Source organism: Humulus lupulus, chromosome 9, assembly GCF_963169125.1.
Source record: "Humulus lupulus chromosome 9, drHumLupu1.1, whole genome shotgun sequence".
NCBI lineage: Eukaryota > Viridiplantae > Streptophyta > Magnoliopsida > Rosales > Cannabaceae > Humulus > Humulus lupulus.
In genome coordinates, this window is record NC_084801.1 from 184,509,189 (window position 1) to 184,532,444 (window position 23,256).

The following is a 23,256-nucleotide window of genomic DNA, read 5'->3' on the forward strand; positions in this document are numbered from 1 at the left end:
GGAGTTTCAATTCATGGTTATATGGTCTTATGTTTTTACTTTCACATGGAATTTTCCACAAAAGTAATTTTTAAATATATTTAAATGAGTATATTTAATAAATAATAAAACTTAGACATTTCCAATCTTGTCAAGGTCTTTTTTTTTTATATAAGTTATTTTTTGGGGGCTAAACATTATATGATGGTTGTTTCTTGTTTGGTTAAGTGGATAATCATAAAGAAAATGCCACTATCCTAAGGTCATTTTTTATTTATGATATTTGAAAAAATTATAATTTAATTATTTTTTCTAATTATAATAGATATTTTATTAATTTTTATGAAATTTTAAATAATTTACAGTGCGCAAATTAGAGTTCAAAAAATCAATTTTCTATGTATATAAAAAAAATTTAGTTATGCATGTAATTGATTATTTGAACTCTGATTTGTGTATTATAAGTTATTCATAATTTTCAAAAAATTAGTGAAATACTTGCTATAATTATAATATAAACACTCATGAAAAAAAATTAAGTTAAACTCTTTCACGCTAAAGAATTATCCTAAGTTATAATTGGTAAATGATATTTAATTAAATTGGGACCTAAATATCATATTTATAACTATTTCATGTGAAAAAAAGGAGTAAAGTTTAGAAAAAGGCTGATATGGTCCTTTTATTTGTCTTAATGTGACCCATTAATGTAATGTTGATAACGGCAGGAATTGAAGTTTATTTTAATAAGTTCACATCTCAAATGAAAACAAGCCATTCAATTCAAATGTAAGTTTGATAAGTATGTAATACTAATATAGTAATAAATACACGAGTGAAATTGTACTTTGCCTCAATGTTAAAGAAAAAAACTTTCCCAAAAAAAAAAAAATTAAAAAGGAAAAAAAAATTGAAAAAGAAACAAACTAAAATGTATGAGTATTGCTATTTGGTATCTTAAAGTGTCCAATAGCACATAAAGTGACAGTTCATAATTAGTTAGCAATACACATAATACTTATTAAATTTAAATATGTATGATCAAATATTAAATTGCACCAATAACGATACGTCACATCCTTATAATGTTGGGCAACGCTGATATCCCTTAACAATTCTCAAAATGTATATGCAGCACAAATTTGCTACATAGGCACACTTTTTTAGAGATAATTTACACTTGTTGAGTATGTCACTACTAGATTAACCACAATAAAAGTTAAGGAATTTTTTATGTGGATGGGTTACTAATATAGTTTATGGTCAATAGATTTTTTTTGTACACCCTTTCATTAGACAATGTATTTTATTGATTGGAAAATTTTACTTCTCCAATTTATAATCTTTATCCACTTCATTCTGATATACAATTTATTCCCAATAAAACAAGAAAAAAATATATTATTTCTAGACTTACAAAATTTTATTGCAAGTTAATTAGTGTTCTAATGGCAAAATAGTAGTACCAACATTGTATTGTATATTACTATATTGTACATCAATTCTTCACCTATAGAGATTACAAATCCTATAAAACTTGGATATTTTTCTTTTTCTTACAATCTAAAACATTAAACAAGAAAAATAGTTTAAATTTAAATTAAGCAAGATTCTTCCCTAAAATAATGGTTAGCCTTATCTTATTGTTATCCTTGCATTTATTCACCAATAAATTAAATGCACTCTATTCACTCAAAATATCTCCAATAATGATCAAAGTGGAAAAAACTATTAACTCTCCATCTTTTAAGCTATCACACGAGCATTATTATTATATGCAATCACTCTTGAAGATATCGAGCTTCGAGTTCCTAATCCCATTACATATAAATTGAAATTATTCCAATTAAAAATAATTCTAATAATAAAAAATGATGCTCAACTCGCTTGAAGCAGTCTCACGATCAGAACCGCCCTAAACATAGGCAAGCCAGGCCTGTGCTTAGGGCTTCCAAATAAAGATAGATATTAATATTGCAAAACTTCCAACAAATCATGGGTTAAGAACTCTAATTTCAAATTATCAGCCTAATATTGAAGATCAAGTTATATATATGTAAAGGAGTTATTGTCAACCTTGAAATCATAAATTTTCATATAAGAAATTTGGAAAGGACTCGATATGATTCAATCTTGTATGGTTTGATGATTATCCTAACTAGTTAGAATATAGTCTAGCAAAATATGTTGTATTTTGTTTATGTTGTTATCTCTTAAACACACTTATGGTGGACAAGCAAGAGATGATTCTTTTGTTGGTGAAGGATTTTCAAATTGAGGAAAAAATTAGACTTTAATTAAGCTTGGAATAACTGTGAATATTTGATTAACCAAAACCAATATATTTGCAAAGCAATATTTGAAAAGGCTATATAAGGGATTACTTGAACTGTTACAACATATATGCTCAAGTAATAAACTTAACATTTTTGAACTATTACAATTTTCAGCTGATTAATGAAAATATGCAAGAGATAGAAAATAAAATATATTTTCTTAATAGTCGTTTAGTATATAGTTTCTTGTGAAATTCTTGTGTTGATCTTTAATTATTAAAAAAAATGTGTATCGAAAAAATATTTAATAATTTTACTCTTATTTGTTATTATAAAACTTGTCTCTCCAATTTGAACAGAAAAAAATAATAATAAGCTCCCTCAATATTTTCAATTTATTTTTCTCTTCCCTCTATTTTTCTCTCATACCAAATAATTTATTTTTCTCTTCTCTCCATTTCTTCACTTTTCTCATCTATATTTTCTTTCAAATCCTTTCTTTTTATACAAACATAGTGTAATAATAATATATGCCCAAATTTAAGTTCTCAATCAATATACATATTTTGTATAATTAATATGGTTTTTAGGTTTTGTTTTCGGAGAAATATATATATATATATAAATATATATATATATATTAATATCATGATTGTGCATGGCATGGCATGTGGGCTGTGGAGAATCATGTTAATAAATGGGCTTTTTTTTATACGCATACTAATCTAAACAAAAGGGGATTTTTTTTTAAAACTACCAACTTTTTTAATTCATTAACTATAAATAGCTACATATTGAGAGACCGAGCGACTAAAATACCATTGATTTACATTTTTAGGCTTGTGGTTTATATTTATGAATGCGTGGTTTACATTTTTGGCTGGTAGTTTACATTTCATAGACTCATGAATCATAAGAGTTATTTACAAAATCATTACAAATCTAATGTTTCATTGTCTAGGGGCCTGCTTTAAACCATATAGTGATATTTTCAAGAGACAAACCTGGTTTGGTTTTCCATTGTCAAAGCATTCTGGTTGCCTCATGAATATCTTATCATCAAGTTTCCCATATAAGAATGTAGTTTTCACATCCATTTGGTCCACCTCAAGATCATACTTAGTTGTTTTGGCCATCATAACTCGAATTGAAGTTTGTTTCACCACATGAGATAATATATCATTGAAATCCACTCCTTCCCTCTCTGTGAAACATTTTGCAACCGGCCTTGTTTTGTATCTTTCTTTCTCAACACTGGATGTTCCTTCCTTTCTCTTGAAAATTCACGATTTATATTTCAAAGCTTGTGTTTTACATTTTAAAGAGTTGTGGTTTACATTTTAAAGCTTAAAAATGATAAAATAGGTATTGCGATTAAAAAAGTGGGTGTTAATTAACAATTTTAAAATTTTGGGTCAAAATAGAAGGGACTAACTAAATTTGGGCACTACATGTAATTTCTTCAAACAAAAGACAATAATGTGTAAAACCTAATAGTATATAATCAAAATAAACTTGATACAATCCAAACAGTATATAATCATAATGAAGTCCAAAAATAAACATTATGGTAGTTAACCTCTAACCTTAACTGTGATTATATATTGTGTGGATTTTATCAAATGTGTTTTGATTATATACTATTGGGTTTATTTTTTATTGTATTCACACTGAAGCTGAGAACACTTAGGAGAAAAAGGAAGAACAAGTGAAGAGAACCCAACAACCAAATTCCTTCCCCTTGAAGCTGAATGCCACTAATATTTCCAATGTATGGCAAGGGTTAGCTCTAGGTCTAGTGATTAGCTCACAAAACTCCTTCAAGAAGAACTTAGGAGAGAGAGAGAGTGTAATGGCCCAAATTTCCTAATAAGGTTTAGGACCTTGATTAGGAGGCCGGGAGGGCCATAACTGATTTATTATAGTATTTAACGATTATATGCATGCTTACGTGAATTATATTATTATATGATGGTGGATGCATGCATATGAGAGAATTTATTATTATGAGGGTATTTTGGTAATTTGGCCACTGTGGGCGTAATCACATATTTTGGGTGCATGGTTGTGATTAATTAATATAGCCACATTATAAGGTGGATTGGTTCGAGCTAATCGACATGAGACGATCATGAGATGTAAGTGTTCAGTCTAGTCATAACGGGTTTAAGTTTGGGGCTCAGGGTGAGTCTCGGGGTGAATTTAATGATTAGAGCATTACCGGGAATTAAAGGGTAATGGGGTATGATTTATTGGCATTTGGGAATATTAAGAATAGCGGGAATTGGAGAGCGTTAATTATAATTAACGAGATAGGCGGGAAATGACGGTTTTACCCTCGGAAGCTTGTAGATGGGTTTATTTGGCTTAAGGGCATTATGGTCTTTTGACCTTAAGGATTTATATCAACCTAAGGGAAATTTTAGAAGGCTGTGGAATGAAAATAAAACAGAGCCTATCTTCATCTTTCTCCCTTTCTTCCCGTACAAGTTCTCCTTCACCATTTTCTTTGAGTTTTGAGAGCCCATGTTGAGGAAGCAAGCTAGGGAGTCTAAGCTTGGGAATTTTAGACCTAGCTCAGCTATTGGGAAGGACTTAAATCGTGTTTGAGGTAAGTTCTAGCCATGGAATTCAGGTTGTGCTCTGTTTTCCTTTTGGTTTTTAGCTTGTGGATTTTGATGTAGAAAGTGAGAATCAAGGGGAGTTGTTGTGTGTGTTTGGTTGGGTTATGATGGGGGTAAGTTGTAGGTGATGTTTGGTGGTTGAATTGGGTGTTAAGTTGTGATTTGAGACAGGTTTGAGGGGCTGGTTCTAAGGGAAAACGCAGGGGAAATTCTGGTGTGCGTGCTGAGTTTTCTGGGCAAAATTGGGTATTGAGCCGCGGCATGGCTGTGGTGCGCCGCGGCTCAAGGCGTCTGGCAGAGGGGGTTGCCTCTGTCTGGGGGGCACGCCGCGGCACAGCAGGGGAGGGTCGCGGCCCTTAAGGCCATTTTGACCAAAAACACGTTTTTTAGCTTGGGGATTCAAGCCATAGGCCTCGGGGTTGAACCTAGTACCCGGTTAAGTGGGGATTGATGTCCCGGAGGCTAGATATTGATTTGGGAACTTATGTTGACCATTTTTATTGATGATATCTTATATTTGGTTATGACTAGGTGACCGCTAAAGGACTAAAAATTGATCGTTCTCAAGGGTCGTTCTTTTAATCGTTCTAGCTCGAATCTGAGGTAAGAAAACTGCACCCTGTGTATATGTGACATGCATGGCTATTATGATGCATGTTGGTTGATTATCGAGTATGACATGCGTGGTTATTATTGATGCATGTCGGTTGATTATTAAGTATGACATGCATGACTATTCTTGATGCATGTTGATTGATTGTTAAACGTGACATGCATGGCTGTTATTGGTGCATGTTGGATTGTTGGATATATTGCATATGATGCATGAGAAACATGTGATTAGGACATGCTTTGTATACTAGGTATGATATTGTTCAGAGCTTGAGCCTCTGTGGTTGTACATGGTCCTAATTGTACTGGTATCTGTTTAGTAAGCATGCTAAATACCTTGTTTATGGATATTGAACATGTGATATATGATTGGTGGCATGACTTACTTGTGAATGACACTGACTAGTCAGGGACCGACTCTAGAGTCGAGAATCATGCATTGAATGACTCTATGGCATTAATGCTAGACCGACCCTAGGGTCGAAGAACTTATAAGCGCTTGCCTGGTCTAAGACCAGATGATTTCATCCAAGGTATATGACCCCGGTGACTGTTTGTCACATGGCTGGGGGACACTGTCCTTAGTTACGACTCTAGAGTCGAGAGGATGGTTATGTTGGTGACTAATCACCATGCACCTATCCTAATCAAGCTTATGAAGGAACCACCTATTAGTTAAGCCCTGGTGACCCTATCGTCACATGGCTAGAGGAAGCTGTACCCACTTTTGTGACTTTTGGCTATTGTCACCTACCTGTTTTGGACCGTTGGTCCTGAATGGCTGTTACAATTACTGTTGATATTATATCATGTTATCTGTTGGTATTATACCATGTTATCTGTTGATATTATATCATGTTACTTGATGATATTACGTCATGTTATCTGTTGATATTATATCATGTTGGATTGTGTTTTCTTGCTGGGCTTCGGCTCACGGGTGCTACGTGGTGCAGGTAAAGACAAGAGGAAGCTGGACCATCATTGAGTTGGAGAGCTTAGGTGATGACGTCTACATCGGCTCATGGGTGCTACGTGGTGCAGGTAAAGACAATATGAAGCTGGACCATCGTTGAGTTTGAGAGCTTAGGTGATGACGTCTACATATGCAGCTGCTCGTCCGCCACGGCCGAGGTTTAAAGTGGAACTAGGGTCGAACCCTGTTTTGCCGCATAGAACGGCCTGTTGTAAATATTTTCTGTAATAGACTCTGAAATTATATTTTCGGGATCCCAATGTATATATTAAACGTTCTAGTGAAACGTTACATCTTAACCAAAGTTTTTAATCCTTAAACCGCTAATCATACTTAGTTCACGATTTTGGCAAAATGACTCGATTAGCGAGTTTATCACTGTTTACAAGGCACACCGTAACGGTCCCTGGAGTTTGGGGCGTTACAGAGAGTGTATGAGAATTAACTAGAGTATTCAGCCTATTACTTAACTTAACTTAGTCAAATAGTTACAATGACCATTTTACACCTAGCTTCAATTAACCTCAAAACCAAACCCAAGGGCATTTTGGTCATTTTGCCTAAAGTCTCCACTAATCCTCAAATTATACCCTAATTCCCAATTAAATCCATTAAGCTCAAATACCCACCAAATTAATTCTCATTACCCAATAAACCCCGGTAACTTGCCAAGTTACCAAAATACCCCTAGACTCACCTCGAATCTGGTATTTATCCCCGTTGTGACTTTACCACTAAATTGCTCACTAGGACTGCCTCGTGCCGAATATGTCAAATATATCCACATAGTAATGTGTCTCAATCACATAGTATATATAATTACAATTATAACCTCAATGTGTCAAAATTACAAAAATGTAATTTATAACAAAAACGGGTCCACAAGCATATTTAACACACATAAACATGCACAAGTGATCATATTATAATATAACTCATATATTTAACATAATCACACATATAATTAATTAAATTCACATATAAATCTAATTATGTCATCCCGACATACTAATCAAGATACTAAGTCTTATTAGCAAATTTCAAATGTTACAAATGGAGAGTAAACAAAAGAAACATAGGAACTGTAGTGGCTTCAACCCTAAAAGGCTTGCCTACGTTCACTGGTGAGTTTTATTAAGCTTTGAGAGAGATTATTTTATTAGCATTTTGGCATGTAAAATTTGGCTTACATTCTTCATCACAACCCCGCAATTTATAGAGTTGGCTAGAGCAATTAACTTTCCTAAAGTCAACAATTTTGCTACCTGATTTGTTAGCACGAATATTCAAATTCAGGTAACTATATTTGTTATAATTTTAATATCTTTATCTAAAACTTCCTATTTTAATGATGGACCTATCAATATTAATTATTAAACCAAAAAATACTTATTAGTTCAATTCAAACATTCATGCCTTCCTTCCCTATAGTCGAGCTCTCTCTATCTCATTGAGCACTATTCCATGGATTAACCGTCTTTCATGCTCAGATACCATGCATGAGCTTGATTGTAAACCTTCATTAACACCAAAGCACGTATATAATTATTGCTTTAATTACTATTATTTATTTGTAAACAATCACATGATGATGACCAGATATATTGTAACACAATTTTCCTGAAAATAGGTGATCCATAAAGTGAGCAAAAGTTAATCACAATTCATACTCAAGTGGACATAGGCACTCTTTTTCTTGAACCACTATAATTCTAAGTGTTTTTTTTACCTTATTTTCTAAGTATTCACAAGTTGAGTGCTCACATATTTGTATGTTATTACAAAAATCCTCCAACAACACTAGATTGTTTAATTCTATGGATAACAAAGGTTATAGATATTGCTTTTGCTTTCGCACAAACTTTGTCCGAATTGTAAAACATTTTAAAAGAGAACGACTTAGTATGCAATTCAACTCAACAAATAAAGGAAGAAAAGCAAGAGTATATTGTGCAATTCCAATGTGGATACATATTAATATTATAAGTAATGATATGTGCACTCGAACATTACACGCAATAACATAGCACTACTTTTTTTTTTTAAATTGTAAATAACAATTTTAATAAATGTGAAATCATTACTCTAATATTACTTGGATAGTATAGTCAAAGAAAAGTATAATAATAATAGATAGTAATAGATGAAAACAATAATAGTTTTCGAATCCAATAAATCTAGTCATTTCGATCACTTTCCAATTAGACAAACAACACAAAACAAAAAGTTCCTTCAAAGTCCAACGAGAAGAAATAAATATAAAAGTACAATTTCATCCCATCACTTTGTGATGTGTAGTTTTGATCAGTAGTACTATATCCTTTTCATCACTGAATTAATCCTCTGGTGGGTGGGGGACCATGCATAAAATTTGACCATTTTCACCACTCTTCTCGATCGATCAGACTATACACACCTAGCTAGCTAGCCCCAGCTAGCTCCACAAAACAACCAACCCCAGCTTAGCCAGAAACCCTGGACTATTTACCTTTCTCCCTCCTCTCAATCTTTATCCAAGTTCAATATATAATAGCTTTATCACATCTCCATCGGACTAAGAGCAAACCCCATACCAACTCCTCAAAATTCAACACTCGTAACTTTCAAGATTCAAGAATATATAGGACAATTTTTTTAGATCAGTTTTACTTTAAGCCCTACCGGTGTGTGGGGCTATCAGTGTTTCTCGACCCGTGAACAGTTTTCAACACGATTTTATGACTGTATATATTGTAGCTTTTTAGAGTATCATGCAAATTTTCAGAAAATTCTGAATAGTTTACAGTACCGAAAACGAGGTTCAAACATGTTACTTTCTACGCGCATAAAACAAATTAATCACACGTGCAACAACATATTTGAACTTTAGTTTTCGGTACTATAAACTATTAAGAATTTTCTAAAAATTTACAGAATGCTTTAAATAGCTACAATATAAATGACTACAAAAAAAAATTGCGCTAAAAACTGTTCACAGATCAAAAATACTGAGAGCGGTGTCTATGGGAGAATTCCCATGTATATATTTATAGTTTTCTTTCTTTGGCTTGGGGAATAACCTTGGTAAAGGTCTTCATTTCAATGATTGAGATTTACGTGATAGTTCATGCAAAAGATGGTATGGTTGTGTGTGTGTGTATTGGTGAAATGTGACGTAGATTGGAGCTGGGAATTTTGTTGCAGGGACGTGCCCTACTTCTTCTTCTTCTTCTTTCTTCTTTGACACATCGAAATCACTCAATCAAATCCAAATGCATGGTTAACACTGTTCATCACATCAGGTTGCACGTAACAAATCCGAACCACTCAAACCAAAGTTGACCCACTTATTACCTAGATAGCTATACTACTACCCCATACCATACCATACTTGAGATCATAATTATACTTGTTTCAAATACCATTGTTTTTCTTCTCATCATGATGAGAGAAAAACTATACTAACTTATTATACGTGTGTAAACATACAGTGGATTGATATTGATTGATTGATATTTGATTGATTTAGCTTGTTCTTTGTTTTTTTTTTTTTTTTGGTTCCGGTTTCTTAAACTTGAACAAACATCAAACTTGTGGTGTTTGTCAAACATTACTACCTTTCCTTTTTGGGTTCTCGCCATTTTCATTTTTGCTCAAGTTGAATGAATGCACTTCTGATCAATCATTATTTAATAAATTGTTCTATTTCACTTCCTCATATATACATGTCGATCGAGATCAACATCATAAAAGTGAAATCAATTAACATTTACTTCTAGTTACTATGGAAAGAACAATCAGGTACAAAATTGGCTGTGTATAACTATATAAAGAAACAACACAAAATATTTTAAGCTTAATTTGTTTAACTAAAAAAACCCTTAAGGAGTAATTAATATATATATATATATGACTTTTTAAATATTATTTGTAAGCTTTGCTAATTTCAGCGAGATAAATATGCCTCGATCGATTTAGAAAAACTTAAGTTAAAAAGTTTAAATGATTATTACTTAGTTGATTAGATTAATTAGTTAGTACACATATGGGAGTATGGGACTCTGACCAAATCTGCCAATAGTAAATTTTGTTTTGTATATACACAGGAGTATAATGGGACATCACTTTTGTTGGTAACTAAGAGCATTTTTTTTTATGTTCGGTACTAAAAGAAATTATAACTTAATTGTTTTATACGATAACATATATTATAATAATAGCAAATATCCTATCACTCAAATCAGAATATTGATTTTCACACATATAAAAAAAAAATTAAACATGTATAATTAACTGTTTAAATTTTGATTTTAATATTTTTTATTTTCGGTACTAAAAGAAATTATAACTTAATTGTTTTATACATAACATATATTATAATAATAACAAATATCCTATTACCCAAATCAGAATATAAATAATTTGATTTTCACACATATAAAAAAAATTAAACATGTATAATTAACTGTTTAAATTTTGATTTTAATATAAGAATTATTCAAAATTTTCCTAAAAATTAACGAGTGTGTTATATCTAATGTATGACATCATGAAAAAAAAAAACTTATAATGAACAAAATGACCATGCCCCTTACCAAGAAAATTCCTATATGCATATCTAACTTATTACAATTAAATAGTCATTATTTTCAATATTTTATGTTTGGTGGCTTGTTTTTCTTGTGATGTGAATGAAGGGTTTCATCAGCTACAGGGTACGTGGCAGCAACTTAAGACAAAATATTGTTTGCGTGGAAGTTGAACTATTACTTCAAAAGTGAAACAAAACCCTAAATAGAGTAATGGGGGAATTGCTTCAACTGTAAGCAAGTAAATCCCAAAAGTTGCAGAGATGACCAAGATCAAGATCATGATGATAATATTATACCTCGATCCCCTAAATATATATATATACTATAGTTCGTCATCACTTTATTCACGTGTATATATACTATATATATGATCTACACAAGTTGTTGTGGTACGGTAAAACATCAAACACCTTTCAATATATAGATAATTCGATTTATATATTTTTGTATAAATATATCTTTCCTCATAATACTTTCATTGTCGAAAAGAGAGATGATAATAACATAAAGCTAAAATATATATTTTTAGAAGTACAAAAAAAAAACAACAAAAGAGAGGTTCAAAAACAAGAGAATTAATTAATACATAATAAACGAAAAATTAATATAAGAAGCAATGATCATTGAAACCCTAATAATCCAAAAGCTAGCTTCAAATTGTCTCGACTCTCGTAGAATAATAATCCCACTATATAAGCTCCTAAATCTGCCATATTAGAACACAAAAAAAGTACAAATATCAACCAAAATATAAGTGCGAATAATCAAGATTTTATGATAAATTAGTGTGTTTTATATTATGTCAAATTAATTTAAATATGACACCTCATATTAAAATTTAATTTGTTGTGAAATATTAAATATGAGATGACAATAATATTAGTTTGACAAAACAGGAGACACACTAATTTTAAAAAAAATCTTAATTCAGGTATGAAAATGGTGATAATTTACGTACCAGATAGTAAAAAGCGCCGTGGTGGAGGGAGTGAGGAGTGACACCCCACTCGTCGGTGGGAACGAGCTGACCATTTGCGTGGATTAGCACGGCGTCTTCGCCAAAAGCCTCGCGCACGTTGAACGGTCCTTCGGCCACCTCGAACGCCACATCGTTTATGAACACCATAGTTTTGTTATTAGCCGCACCACCGCCTGGTGGCCCCACGACTCCCTGATCTTCTGTTCCCATATTTAATTACATCATTATATATACATACATATATATATATATAACGTACGTACAACTTTTCCAAAAAGTAATAAAGCTACGACAGTAAATAATAACCCATTTCATCACCAAATCCATGCACACTACTCTCGGACATGGTGTACAGACAACGTTGTCCTTGATCTTAATTTTCACCGAGGTCGATATATAATGCACAACCAAACAAAATTTCAATTTTGAGTAACAGTTTCGTTTACCTTGGATTTGATTGACGGGGACAGGTGGAGCAGACACGGTAGTAGAAGTAGTAGTAGATGAAACGACGACGTTACTGGGCGTCCTCGGCGTCGGGGTCAGACTAGCGTAACTAAACTGATGAGAATGACCATCGTCGTTTGTGCTCATCTTCATCAAATTCTTGTGATAATTATTCAGGTCGTGATCTTTCTTTGAGTCAACGTAGTGATGATGATTGTGGTTCATGATCTCGCTGAGTAAAAGACTGGTACAAGGCCCTATTTCATGTGAGAGCTCGTGATTTTGAGGGAAGCAAAAACCTTGACTGGTAGTAGTGGTAGTAGTCGGAGCCGGGAAGAAAAAGTGGTGATCGGTCGGTGATAAGAACTCGTGACTGTTAACGTTGTTGGTCTGAAAGATCGTCTGGTTATTGACCGAAGCAGTTGGACTGGTCTGATGATGATCATGACGAGTGGCTAGGTTCGACGAGAAGCCTCTGGCGGGTGCTTTTGGAGACGCAGTTTTATTCTCCGAGGACGAAGAAGACGAAGACGAAGGAGCTGTAGTAGTAGTAGTTTGAGGGTTGTTACTATGATGATGTTTTGAGGTTTGGAGATGGCGAAGCTTGTGTTTGCTCCTAGATTTTCTGTTCTGAAACCAGTAAAACACATTGGCATCGCCCACTTGTCCGTACTCTTGCAACTGAGCTCTGATCCTTCTTATCTCGTCTCTCGGGGGATTGACCATGCCAGAGTTGAAGATCGCTTCAAGGATTCGAATTTGCTCGGGTTTCGGGTTCCATCTCGGCTTTGGCTCGGGACTCCTCTCATCGCAGCCACCAACGACTGTAGTAACATATATATATATATCAATATTGAAAGTTCATCAGAAGATTGAAAGAGAAAAAGAAAAAGGAAATTTTCTTGTGATGTTTTTATACCAGAAGTGAACGGAGCTCTGTGACATAATCCACCGGTGATGAGAGATGGGTTGATCTCATGCTGCCATTGGTGGTGGCTATTGCAGGGCTTGGACTTGAACATACTAGGCCAGTGTCTGTTTGATGAAGCCATAACCAGAACTAAGTTCTTCTATATATATTATAGAACGATATACAAAGCCGTTTTGTTGCTCTTGTTTTTGGTAGTATTGGATTCTCTAGCCAGACACAATAACATCACTTCTTATAGCCTCCTCACCTACCCCTGTGATCATAATTTTTTTTAATTAATAATTATAATAGATAATTTTAAAAAAAATAAAAATAAAATACAGTTCTTGCTAGTAGTAGTAGTACTACTACTTACTCTCTCTTATAATTCACACCTCCCAAAACTATAATTAGGTTATTATTTATACAAAATAGACAAAACCCTTAACAGGAATCGCCTGTGAAAAGGATAAACAAAAGAGGAAACCAAAATAAATAAAAATTAGCATAGTATATAGTAGTAGTATATATATATATGTATATATATATGTATGAACTCTCTCAAAGAGCCCATGCCTTGCTTAGAGTTTTATCATTAAATCTGAAATACTTGTTGGGTACTCAAAGTACTACAAAGCAATACTCCCACTACTACAAAAATCAGAGACTGAGAGAAGCAAAGGGAACATGGAAAGGAGTACCTGCTAGGGCTTAATTAGAATCTTCATCAGAGATGGCAGAGAAAGCTCTTAATAATGCAAAAGTAATAAAGATAGAAAGAGAGTGAAAGAGAGAGAAAAAAAATAAGATTTTTTTTTTTTGTTTTGGCTTTACAGATCGAGAAGTGGGGGGGTTTGAATTGATTCTGATCAGTTTGTCTATCTTATATTTGTTTTTTCCATATTTCTATGGAGAAGGATTCTCTCTTTGCTTAGTTGGGTTTTGCTTGGGGGGCAGTAGAGTATTAATGGAAGATGTAGAAATGAGTGTGAGAGGCTATTATTATATTCTAATGGGAAAAAGTTGTTGCAGGAATAAATAGGAGTGAAGAGGTGTTTGAAAGTCAAGAAGAGGCACGTATAGGGTTTTGGTTTTGATTGGAAAAGCGGTGGTGGGAGTCGTGGGGATAGTAATGGCAAGTTTTTGGTTATTTTGGGCAAAATTTAATAAGATAATTGCTAAGAGGTACCGTTGATGTGTCCAACACCGTAAAAAGACGACATAATTGCTAAGAAGTACCATTGATGTGTCCAACACCATAAGGAGGCGACATAATGATGTTGGTGTAAATCAATATCGGTGGCATACTTTTATTAGGGCATCTCTAACCCATAACACCATATATATAGTGTTGCACCAACACCAAAATTAAGGAATTTTAGCACTATATTTTTTTCACATTCCAATCACAACACCAAAATTTACACAAAAAAGTATATATTTTTATTATAATATTTTTAAAACACATATAATTATAATATATATACATTTAACAAGTTTTATTAGTATTATATTTAAAAAGTACAAAAAAATATACTAAATAATTTTTTGCCGTCATCTATAGTTCCACCTCAAATTTAAGGGGTTATTGTATATATCAGCATATATAGTGTATAATATGCCGACAGGTTGGAATGATATTTGGTGTAAAATCACCTCAAATTTGATGTTATCCAGTTCGGTTGGAGTTGACCTTAGTATCCAATATTGGGTATCACATATTTAAATTTAGAGTAATGCTATGTGCACCCAAAATATACACAAACATTACACACAGTGATGTGACAATTTAACCTAGCCAATCGTATTTATTAAAATTTGGATTCACTGTTTTAAAAAACAGTGACACGTCACTGTATATAATGTTTGATTGCATATTTTGGGTGCACATAACATTACTCTTAAATTTAATAATGAGTATTATCGAGTATCATTAACCAATACATAGTATTATCTTATGTGGTGTTGGACAACAACACTCATTTAATAAGTATTGTAAAAAAAATAAAAATAAAAATAAAAATTAAAAAAGAGAAGCTAATCTATACCCCTTTGGTTTTGGATTGACTCGAGGGTCTTTAATTTCTTCTATTTAATGTTTGGTTTTTATTAGTGTATCATCAAAAAGTGGTTAATAATAATTATAATTCATCGAACCAGCAAAGAATTTAACCAACGTGTAGTGACTCAATTAAATTCTCTTAATTGTATTTAGGATTTCAATATGCTTTATTGTCAAAGACTTGGCTCGTAAGTGTGAAATTGAAATTGTAAAGTCCAAACTATTGGTGGAAATTAAAGATACTTTCCAAAAAAAATTATGATAGGAGGATTGTATGTAATCGAGTTTATGGAAACCCGTCCTTATACATTATATTAATAATTCATAATAATATTTATGTAAAATTACATCATATACACAATTATATCAATTATGTATAAATAAATTGACATGGCATATAAAAGTTCATATGTATGTACAAATTTATATTAAAATAATATACAAAATTATACTTGAATAGGATTGATCTCTCTAGGAAACTAATTGCAAAATCAAATAGTAATAATAATTTATCAACAATATGATATATACTAAAATATTACACCAACTAATATGTTACTGTTTTTTTAAATAAGTGAGTTTTATCTAAAATGAATATGATTGATTAAAAAATATCTGTTATATAGACCTATCTTATTGCATTATAATAGTAAAACACTATAATAATAGAGTAATTATTTAAGATATGTATAAATTTACATGAATATATTTATAATTATAAAATTACAACCAATTAAATGCATATACACAAAAAATTATTTTATTCTTTTAAAAAAAATGCATGTTTAAAATTACATCCACTATATATATATAGATTAACACATAGCATCATGTTTAAATCGTCAATAATGAATGAAAACATTTTATTTAACGATAAACAAAAAGATATTGATCAATCATATATATATAGTCGAAAAAATAAATTATTTGACAATATAACTAGCTAATTTGTAATCAAAATTTGAAATAACTTGATACCATAAAGTTTTGGATGGCAGTAGCTAGCTAGCTAGCTAGAGCTAGCTAGGGAGATCAAGTATTGCATCACTAAACTTTTTATATATGTGTCAGTTTTCCATACCACGTGATGTGCCACATGTACTATTTGCCTTCAGCTCATATATATAAATATTCATAAGAATAATGATATATCTATATATACCTTAACATTACACACAGTAATGTATCACTTTTTTTTTAAATAGTGGGTTCCAGTTTTAATAAATGTGATTGGCTAAGTCAAACTGCCGCATCACTGTGTGTAATATTTTGGGTACACATATCATTCATCTATATATAACACTACAAAAAATCTTAGTTTTAGTCACAATAAAATTTGTGACTACAAGTAAAAATTTTGTGACTAAAGAAAATCTATCTTACTTATGTCATCACTAAAAAGTCTATGGCTAAAAGTATTAGTCACAAAAATCACAATTTGTTGTCACTAAATGTATTTTTAGTCACAACAAAGTTTATCACTAAAAATAATAGGTTGTGACAAAAACTACATTAGTGACAACTTGTAATTAAGTATGACTTTTTAGTCACAAATAATTTTTTGTTGTGACTAAAAGTGACATTTAGTTACACAAAACATATGTTGTGACTAAAAAGTTGTCACTAAAAGATATATTTATTTGTAGTGTAAATATATAGGGTACTTTTATGTTGCAAGTCACAACAAGATTGTACTGGTTCACATCTTTTTGTTTGCACTCTGCTAACAGTTTTCGGTGCGAAATTTTTTATGACTGTGCATATTGTAGTTATTTAGATTATCTTGCAAATTTTCAGAAAATTCAGAATAATTTACAGTACTGAAGACAAAGTTCAAACAGGTTGTTGCACGTGCGACTATTTTTTTTTATGCACGTGGAAAATAATATATTTAAACATTATTTTCGGTACTCTAAATTGTTTAAATTTTTTTAAATTTGTAAGATGCTCTAAATAATTATAATATAAAAATCACTAACAAAAATCATACCAAAAAAAAGTGGACCAATGCAACTCTTGGTACCAAAGAAATTCCTTATACATATAATGATTTTAATGTAAGTTTATAAAAGTTAAAACATTTGGACTAGTGAACCTTTAGATTTTCTTCTTCTTTTTGTTTTCCCAAATTTGAAATTCATGTTGAGTTTTGATCAAATTATTTTGGGCATAGGTATTATGTGAATATAAACCCTATGAAGAGTGTTTTCATGCTTACGAGCTATATTTTTGTAGCTTTTAATTTTGTTCCTTTTGAGTCAGAGTGACAGGGCTCAAGGTGACAAGGCTAGTTCATCATAATCACATCTTAAGTGAGAATAGTTTCCAATATATAGTGTAAATCCTATAATTTGTATTTTTATAGAAATATATTTTTTTTTAAAAGATAAATTGGTTGATTTAGTTGTTTCCTTTTTTTATAATATTCAGAAATGTTTGTTTCCCTTTATTATAATTTTCGGAATTGTTTGGTTTCTTTTATTGAAATTTTCGGAAATCCACTTTCCTTTTGTGTGAATTTTGGACAATAATGTGTTTCCTTATTTAGCCTATATTGTCTCATTTTGTTTATAAAGTAAACAAAGTATATTAGCTTCTACCTAATATATATATAAGAATGACATTAACATATTAAAAGAAAAATTAAACCTAAACATTGTTTTTTTTAAATATATGATAATCATAAACTACACTATTTCATATATAAAACATTCATAATATTATTCAAATCACACATTTATAATTGAAAAAGTAGCTTGTTTATTCTTGATAGAAGATAAATATTATTTCTTATTTCTTATGTAGTTACATGTTTTCTTCATAAATATAAATAATAAAAATTTTAATAAAAATTAAGATGATATATTATATATTATTATAGTAATGATATCTTATAATATTTAAATTTATATTAATATAATTATTAAATAAAATATTAGTTATTAATAAAAGTTAAAAATTAATATACTGCTATTTATATCCAATTAAAACTTTTTTTACATTAATCATATAATATAGTGAGAAGCAAAGATTCACTGAATTCTCGGTCAAATAGGAAAAACCTTTCGCATTCTTCCTAATGGGTTGAAAAATGCTCTTTCGAATGTCATACTCTACCACGGCAATGCAAATGTTTATGTTTTTAATTACTTTTTTATTGGTATCTTAATTAGTATTTAGCTCATTTAAATAAAATTTTACCCAAGTTAATACTCTTAGATTCGTTTTATTTTACTTAGATGCGTATTTTACTACAATTCTTTTCGTATTATATATAGTATCAGAGAAAAACAAACTCTCCATACTCAATTTATTCTGATCGATTGATCGATGGCTCGAGCAAGAACATGATTCGAGACCCACCAATCCAAAACCTGTAAGTTCTTGATGCTCCACCTTCGCCCAATCCGATTGAAAATGGTGGTCACACCTCTGCTTCCAATTGATTTTCTTCCCTGGACATCCATGAACGACCTGCCCACAAAGACATCAATAATCCATACTTCTTGGGTACTGGATTATCCAAGTCTAATCCTTGCTTTCTCCACCACTCACAGACAAAAAAATTCAACAATGGTGAAGAGATTTCAAAATCTCTATAGGGGCCAAGAACAAATCTACTTTTCTCTGCAATGTGGACAAAATTGAACAACCGATTCGACCAAGGCAATGGTCCTCAGATTTTTGAGCTTCGTGAAACTCTCATCACTCTACACCAAGGTGATGACTCCGTCAGTTGTTACTTCACCAAACTGAATACCATATTGGATGAAATCAATGAACTCCACCCAAGAACTCCATGCACTTGTGTTGCATTTGCTGATAATCTAGATTTCCATAATCAAGAACATGTTTTTCAGTTTATTACTGGTCTCAATGACTCATACCATGCTATTAGGGCTAGGGGAGCACGATAGGCGGGTTGGACGGGTTTTGGGCGGTTTGTGCGGTTTTTTAGTTTACGGTTTAAGAAAAATGTAATCCATATCTACCCAACAAGTGTGCGCTTTGGGCGTTTTTTTTTTATGGGCAGATTTGTGCGATTTTATGGGCTGATTGAGTTGATTTAAAGTTCAAAATTGTAATGCCCCGAAATTCCTAATGCGGTTTAATGGCTAGATTAGTAGGCTGGGAGGGAAATAACTGTTTAATTATGCCATTAAATGATTATATGCATGTTTATGTGAATTATATTATAACATGATGTTATATGCATGCATGTGAATCCACATTTGATTATTATGATATTTTGGTAATTTGGTCGTTGATGGCATATTTGTGTATTTTGAGTGCATATTATGATTTATGGATGAGATCCCATTATTATAGATATATATTCGAGCTATTCGGCATGAGACGGTCATATATTGTAAATTAGCGGTTTTGTCATAACGAGGTTTGTTTACCGAGTTTTTCGGAAACTGCAATAGTAAAAGATAAGAGAGACTAAAGAGAAAGGGTTTAGAGGTTGTAAGCCAGATTTTTACGTGGTTGGGGCATTAACGAGTCTTAGTCCACGAGATAGTTGTATTAGAGCTTAGATAATCTATAACAATGGAGTTTTTTATCAGTTTCAGCAGAGTAACTGTATACACGCTAAAAAGGTCCCCCTTCTCCAGTGCTCTGTTACATGTATTTATAGGTTCACAGGTGCACTGGGCTTGAGCCGGGCTGACCCGGGCCCAATAAAGGTATAAATACTGCTGGCTTCTCTATCGAAAACCCAATACAAAGGATTAAAACATAAAAGAAATACATTAATCTGAGCCCACTGGGCCAGCCCAAACCATATCTATCATGCGACAAATTAAAGCTTTAGCCTGGGAATCTCGAGTTACGAGGCAGATTCAGGGGACAAGATCGGTCAGAGTAGTGGCGGCACAGGTCTGAACCAACGGCGTGCAATCCCGAGGTGGCCTTTTCTGCAGGTGAAATATGGGGACAACTCCCACGCTTCATAAGACGAAGTCAGAGTCACAGATGCTTTATCCTGCCAACCTTGGAGAACGGACCCGGGTTCGTTTACCCATGTCCCTCTCCATTCGTCGAGGTCCCGTACCGTTTACCATGGGCCCGGATCATTTACCAAGAGCCCGGACCGTTTACCAGACTTCGGGATCATCCACATCGATCCCGACTGTTATCCGGAAGCCAAACATACCATCTCCCGGATGACCGTCCCGGAAAATACTCCCCGGACGCCTTTCGGGCCTCGCCCAGAATTGGGCTGTCGATATCTATTATACTTTTTTCCAAACGGGCCTGGGCTGGGCCCAAACTCATCTGGCTTGCTTGTGGGCCTGAAGCGCGGACACGGGCGCCTGGCAGGAAACGGGGATAACATTTACCCCCCAAGCCTTCATCCGGGCCTGTGCGGTGGAGGCTTGTCTCAATCCCAGATCCTCTCGGCATTCTTCCCGGTTCCTTCTCAGAGCAACTGCTCCGCAGCATGGGGCACCGCGTGCCGTACGACTGTGGAGCTCGGACCATTTACCAGGGTTCGGGTTCGTTCACCAAGCCCCGGTTCATGACGAGGGGTACACGTGTCTCCTAGCAACCGTTGCATCGATGACACTTGATCCTGAAAGGTCAACAACCACCTCAAGGGTCGCTAGGCTAGGGCTACTATGTCAGCTCGGATCACGAAGCATCCCATCCGCACGGGCGCATTCCATTATTACTTTTGCAACAAGGAGGACCGTAGGATGGGGCGACCTTCGAAGGGCTCTCTCTCTGGGACGTCGGATAGGAGTGGCGCGGATCGCGCCTCGGGGGTACCGTGATCCAGCACTCGAGTGAATCCATTAATGCCCCTGCACGATCCTGGATCATCCGATGGGGGGACCAATCCCAACCATTAGATCAAAAATCAGCACCTGGGCTCTTATAAATACCCCCAGGCTTTCATTTGAAAGCTTTACACTCTCGAGCCAGTCACAGAACTCGAAGGATTTGTTTATGATCGAGCTTGCCGACGATATCCTCCACCGTCTGCTCCGCCTGCGCTGTCGCCTTTTTCCAACGGTTCCGATATCTGCAGCCTTGCCCGAACAGACGCCACTAGCCTGCCCTCTTGACGAGCTGGTGAATCGTCTCCACCAGTTCAAGATTGAGATTCTGCCGTCCTTGCCACCGGACAACCACCATTTTTCACGACCAGCAACTTACAGTAAGTTTCCCTACCTTTCGTCTTTGCACCTTTATATGTATACAAACATAGATTTCTTGTCATTTTGCTTATCTGCTTAGGCTGCTAGACCTTGCATGCGTTTAGAATTAGTGTTAGGGAAAGACAGCCTGGTCCGGGCCGCTCTGGGCCCTTTTCGGGTCCGGGTGATTCCCAGACAAGCGGCGATGGGCCGACTTAGGAGTGTAGCCTATTTTTCGTTCCCGATTAAGATCTTGCAGATCCCTGGTGATCCCGGACCTGATCCGGAGGGGACTCTTCCAAGCAGTTCATAGGAGAGCCCCCGTACCTTAACCAACCTTCTTGGGTTTTGGTACTGACTGCTTGATTTGTTTCTCTGTCTTGCTCCCAGATCACCAGCCATGACATGAGGCGTCACCCTTCATTCAGAGGAGGAAGTTAACAAGGCCCCTTTCACTCTTCTCGGGTCCAGGACCCCCAAAGGCAACAGGTGGGAGATGGATGTGGTGCCGAACTTGTTCCGGAACTATCAGATGCTGTACGCCCTGGAGAAGCGCTTGGGCGTGGAGTCGACTCCCGGACTGTTCCATAACCGCCTAGCCAGGAAAGAGGAGAGGGCCCACACCTCCGTGAACGGGTTCGGGGCCTGGAGCGTAGGCCACATCAGTGCGGGGGCTACACTCCCGCTCCACGATTACTTCGTGCGGTTCCTGACGTTCGTTGGGATCGCGCCCTTCCAGCTTCTGCCCCGAACCCTTATATATAATATATATTAAATATTTTTATTTGTGATGAGTTTGTTTTAATATTGCATCACTTACACTACAACTTAACTATAGTAACATGTTCACTTGGAGACATGCATTAATGAAAGAAATTCTACATTGAAGTAACAACACCTCCGCACTATTTATGGACTTTTTCAGAATTACTTAATTCCTGGCTTTGAAGAAAATAAAATATTATGTTTGGATAAAGCACTACCACCGGATAATCTAACATTCTTAAGCTTTTTTTTCTTTCAAAAAATCTAAAAAAACCCTTAAGTTAGAATATTCTAATTAAAAATGTAATGCAAATACTAAAACATATTTTTTGAACGTGGTTTGGTACAAGATTAATCTAATCTACCCTTTAAGAGATACTTATAATATATAAAAATATATTCATTCTTAAAGAATGATCCACTAGATTCGTACATATTGGTATAAAACAACAAACCATCATAAACTCAAGAATCAATACCTTATTCATCCCGATCCAGATATTATTTGACCTAAAACACGAAAAAACTATCATAAAAGCCACAAATCCCATTTATCATATTGATTTTATTAATGAGTATTACCTATTTTCCATTTAAAAAAAATTATTCATCCCTAACCAAAAGGTCCTCATTTCTATTTATAAGGATTAAATAAGATATTTTGTTAAACCAAGTCATATTAATTGAGCATGCAATTATGACACATGTATGGACACATACCCTATAATATTATGCATTCATGAAAGATTATCATGTTGTGCTTGATAATTTTGGATTTATAACAGTTCTATAATTAATTAATGTAGCAATAATGCAATACATTATTACTAATTGTTACATAATTTTTTCACCAAGTACAAATTCTAATATACTACTCTCTTTGACAAATAGTGTAACACTTTCGAT

The 23,256-nt window shown here is 33.7% G+C and overlaps 1 protein-coding gene across 2 annotated transcripts; it reads right to left on the reverse strand.

Moving 5' to 3' along the window:
* Positions 1–11,485: 11,485 nt before the first annotated feature.
* LOC133802642 (WUSCHEL-related homeobox 8-like) lies at positions 11,486–13,645 on the reverse strand. 2 transcript variants are annotated; one of them, XM_062240997.1, is made up of 4 exons: positions 13,384–13,645; positions 12,464–13,288; positions 11,997–12,214; positions 11,486–11,744 (listed from the first exon to the last, which is right to left on the reverse strand). In XM_062240997.1, exons 1-4 carry the CDS (start codon positions 13,514–13,516, stop codon positions 11,739–11,741), a joined length of 1,182 nt encoding a protein of 393 aa, XP_062096981.1. In that variant the 5' UTR covers positions 13,517–13,645; the 3' UTR covers positions 11,486–11,738. The 2 variants fall into 2 exon arrangements, with proteins under 2 accessions (XP_062096981.1, XP_062096980.1); XM_062240996.1 differs by having other exon boundaries at positions 11,997–12,217.
* Positions 13,646–23,256: the final 9,611 nt, after the last annotated feature.

Coding starts and splice junctions, on each gene's coding strand:
- LOC133802642 (XM_062240996.1), bottom strand. CDS start 13,516: ATGGCTTCATCAAACAGACACTGGCCTAGTATGTTCAAGTCCAAGCCC. Junction 13,289..13,383: donor CAGAGCTCCGTTCACTTCTG/GTATAAAAACAT, acceptor ATGTTACTACAG/TCGTTGGTGGCTGCGATGAG. Junction 12,218..12,463: donor CCCCGTCAATCAAATCCAAG/GTAAACGAAACT, acceptor ATATGGGAACAG/AAGATCAGGGAGTCGTGGGG.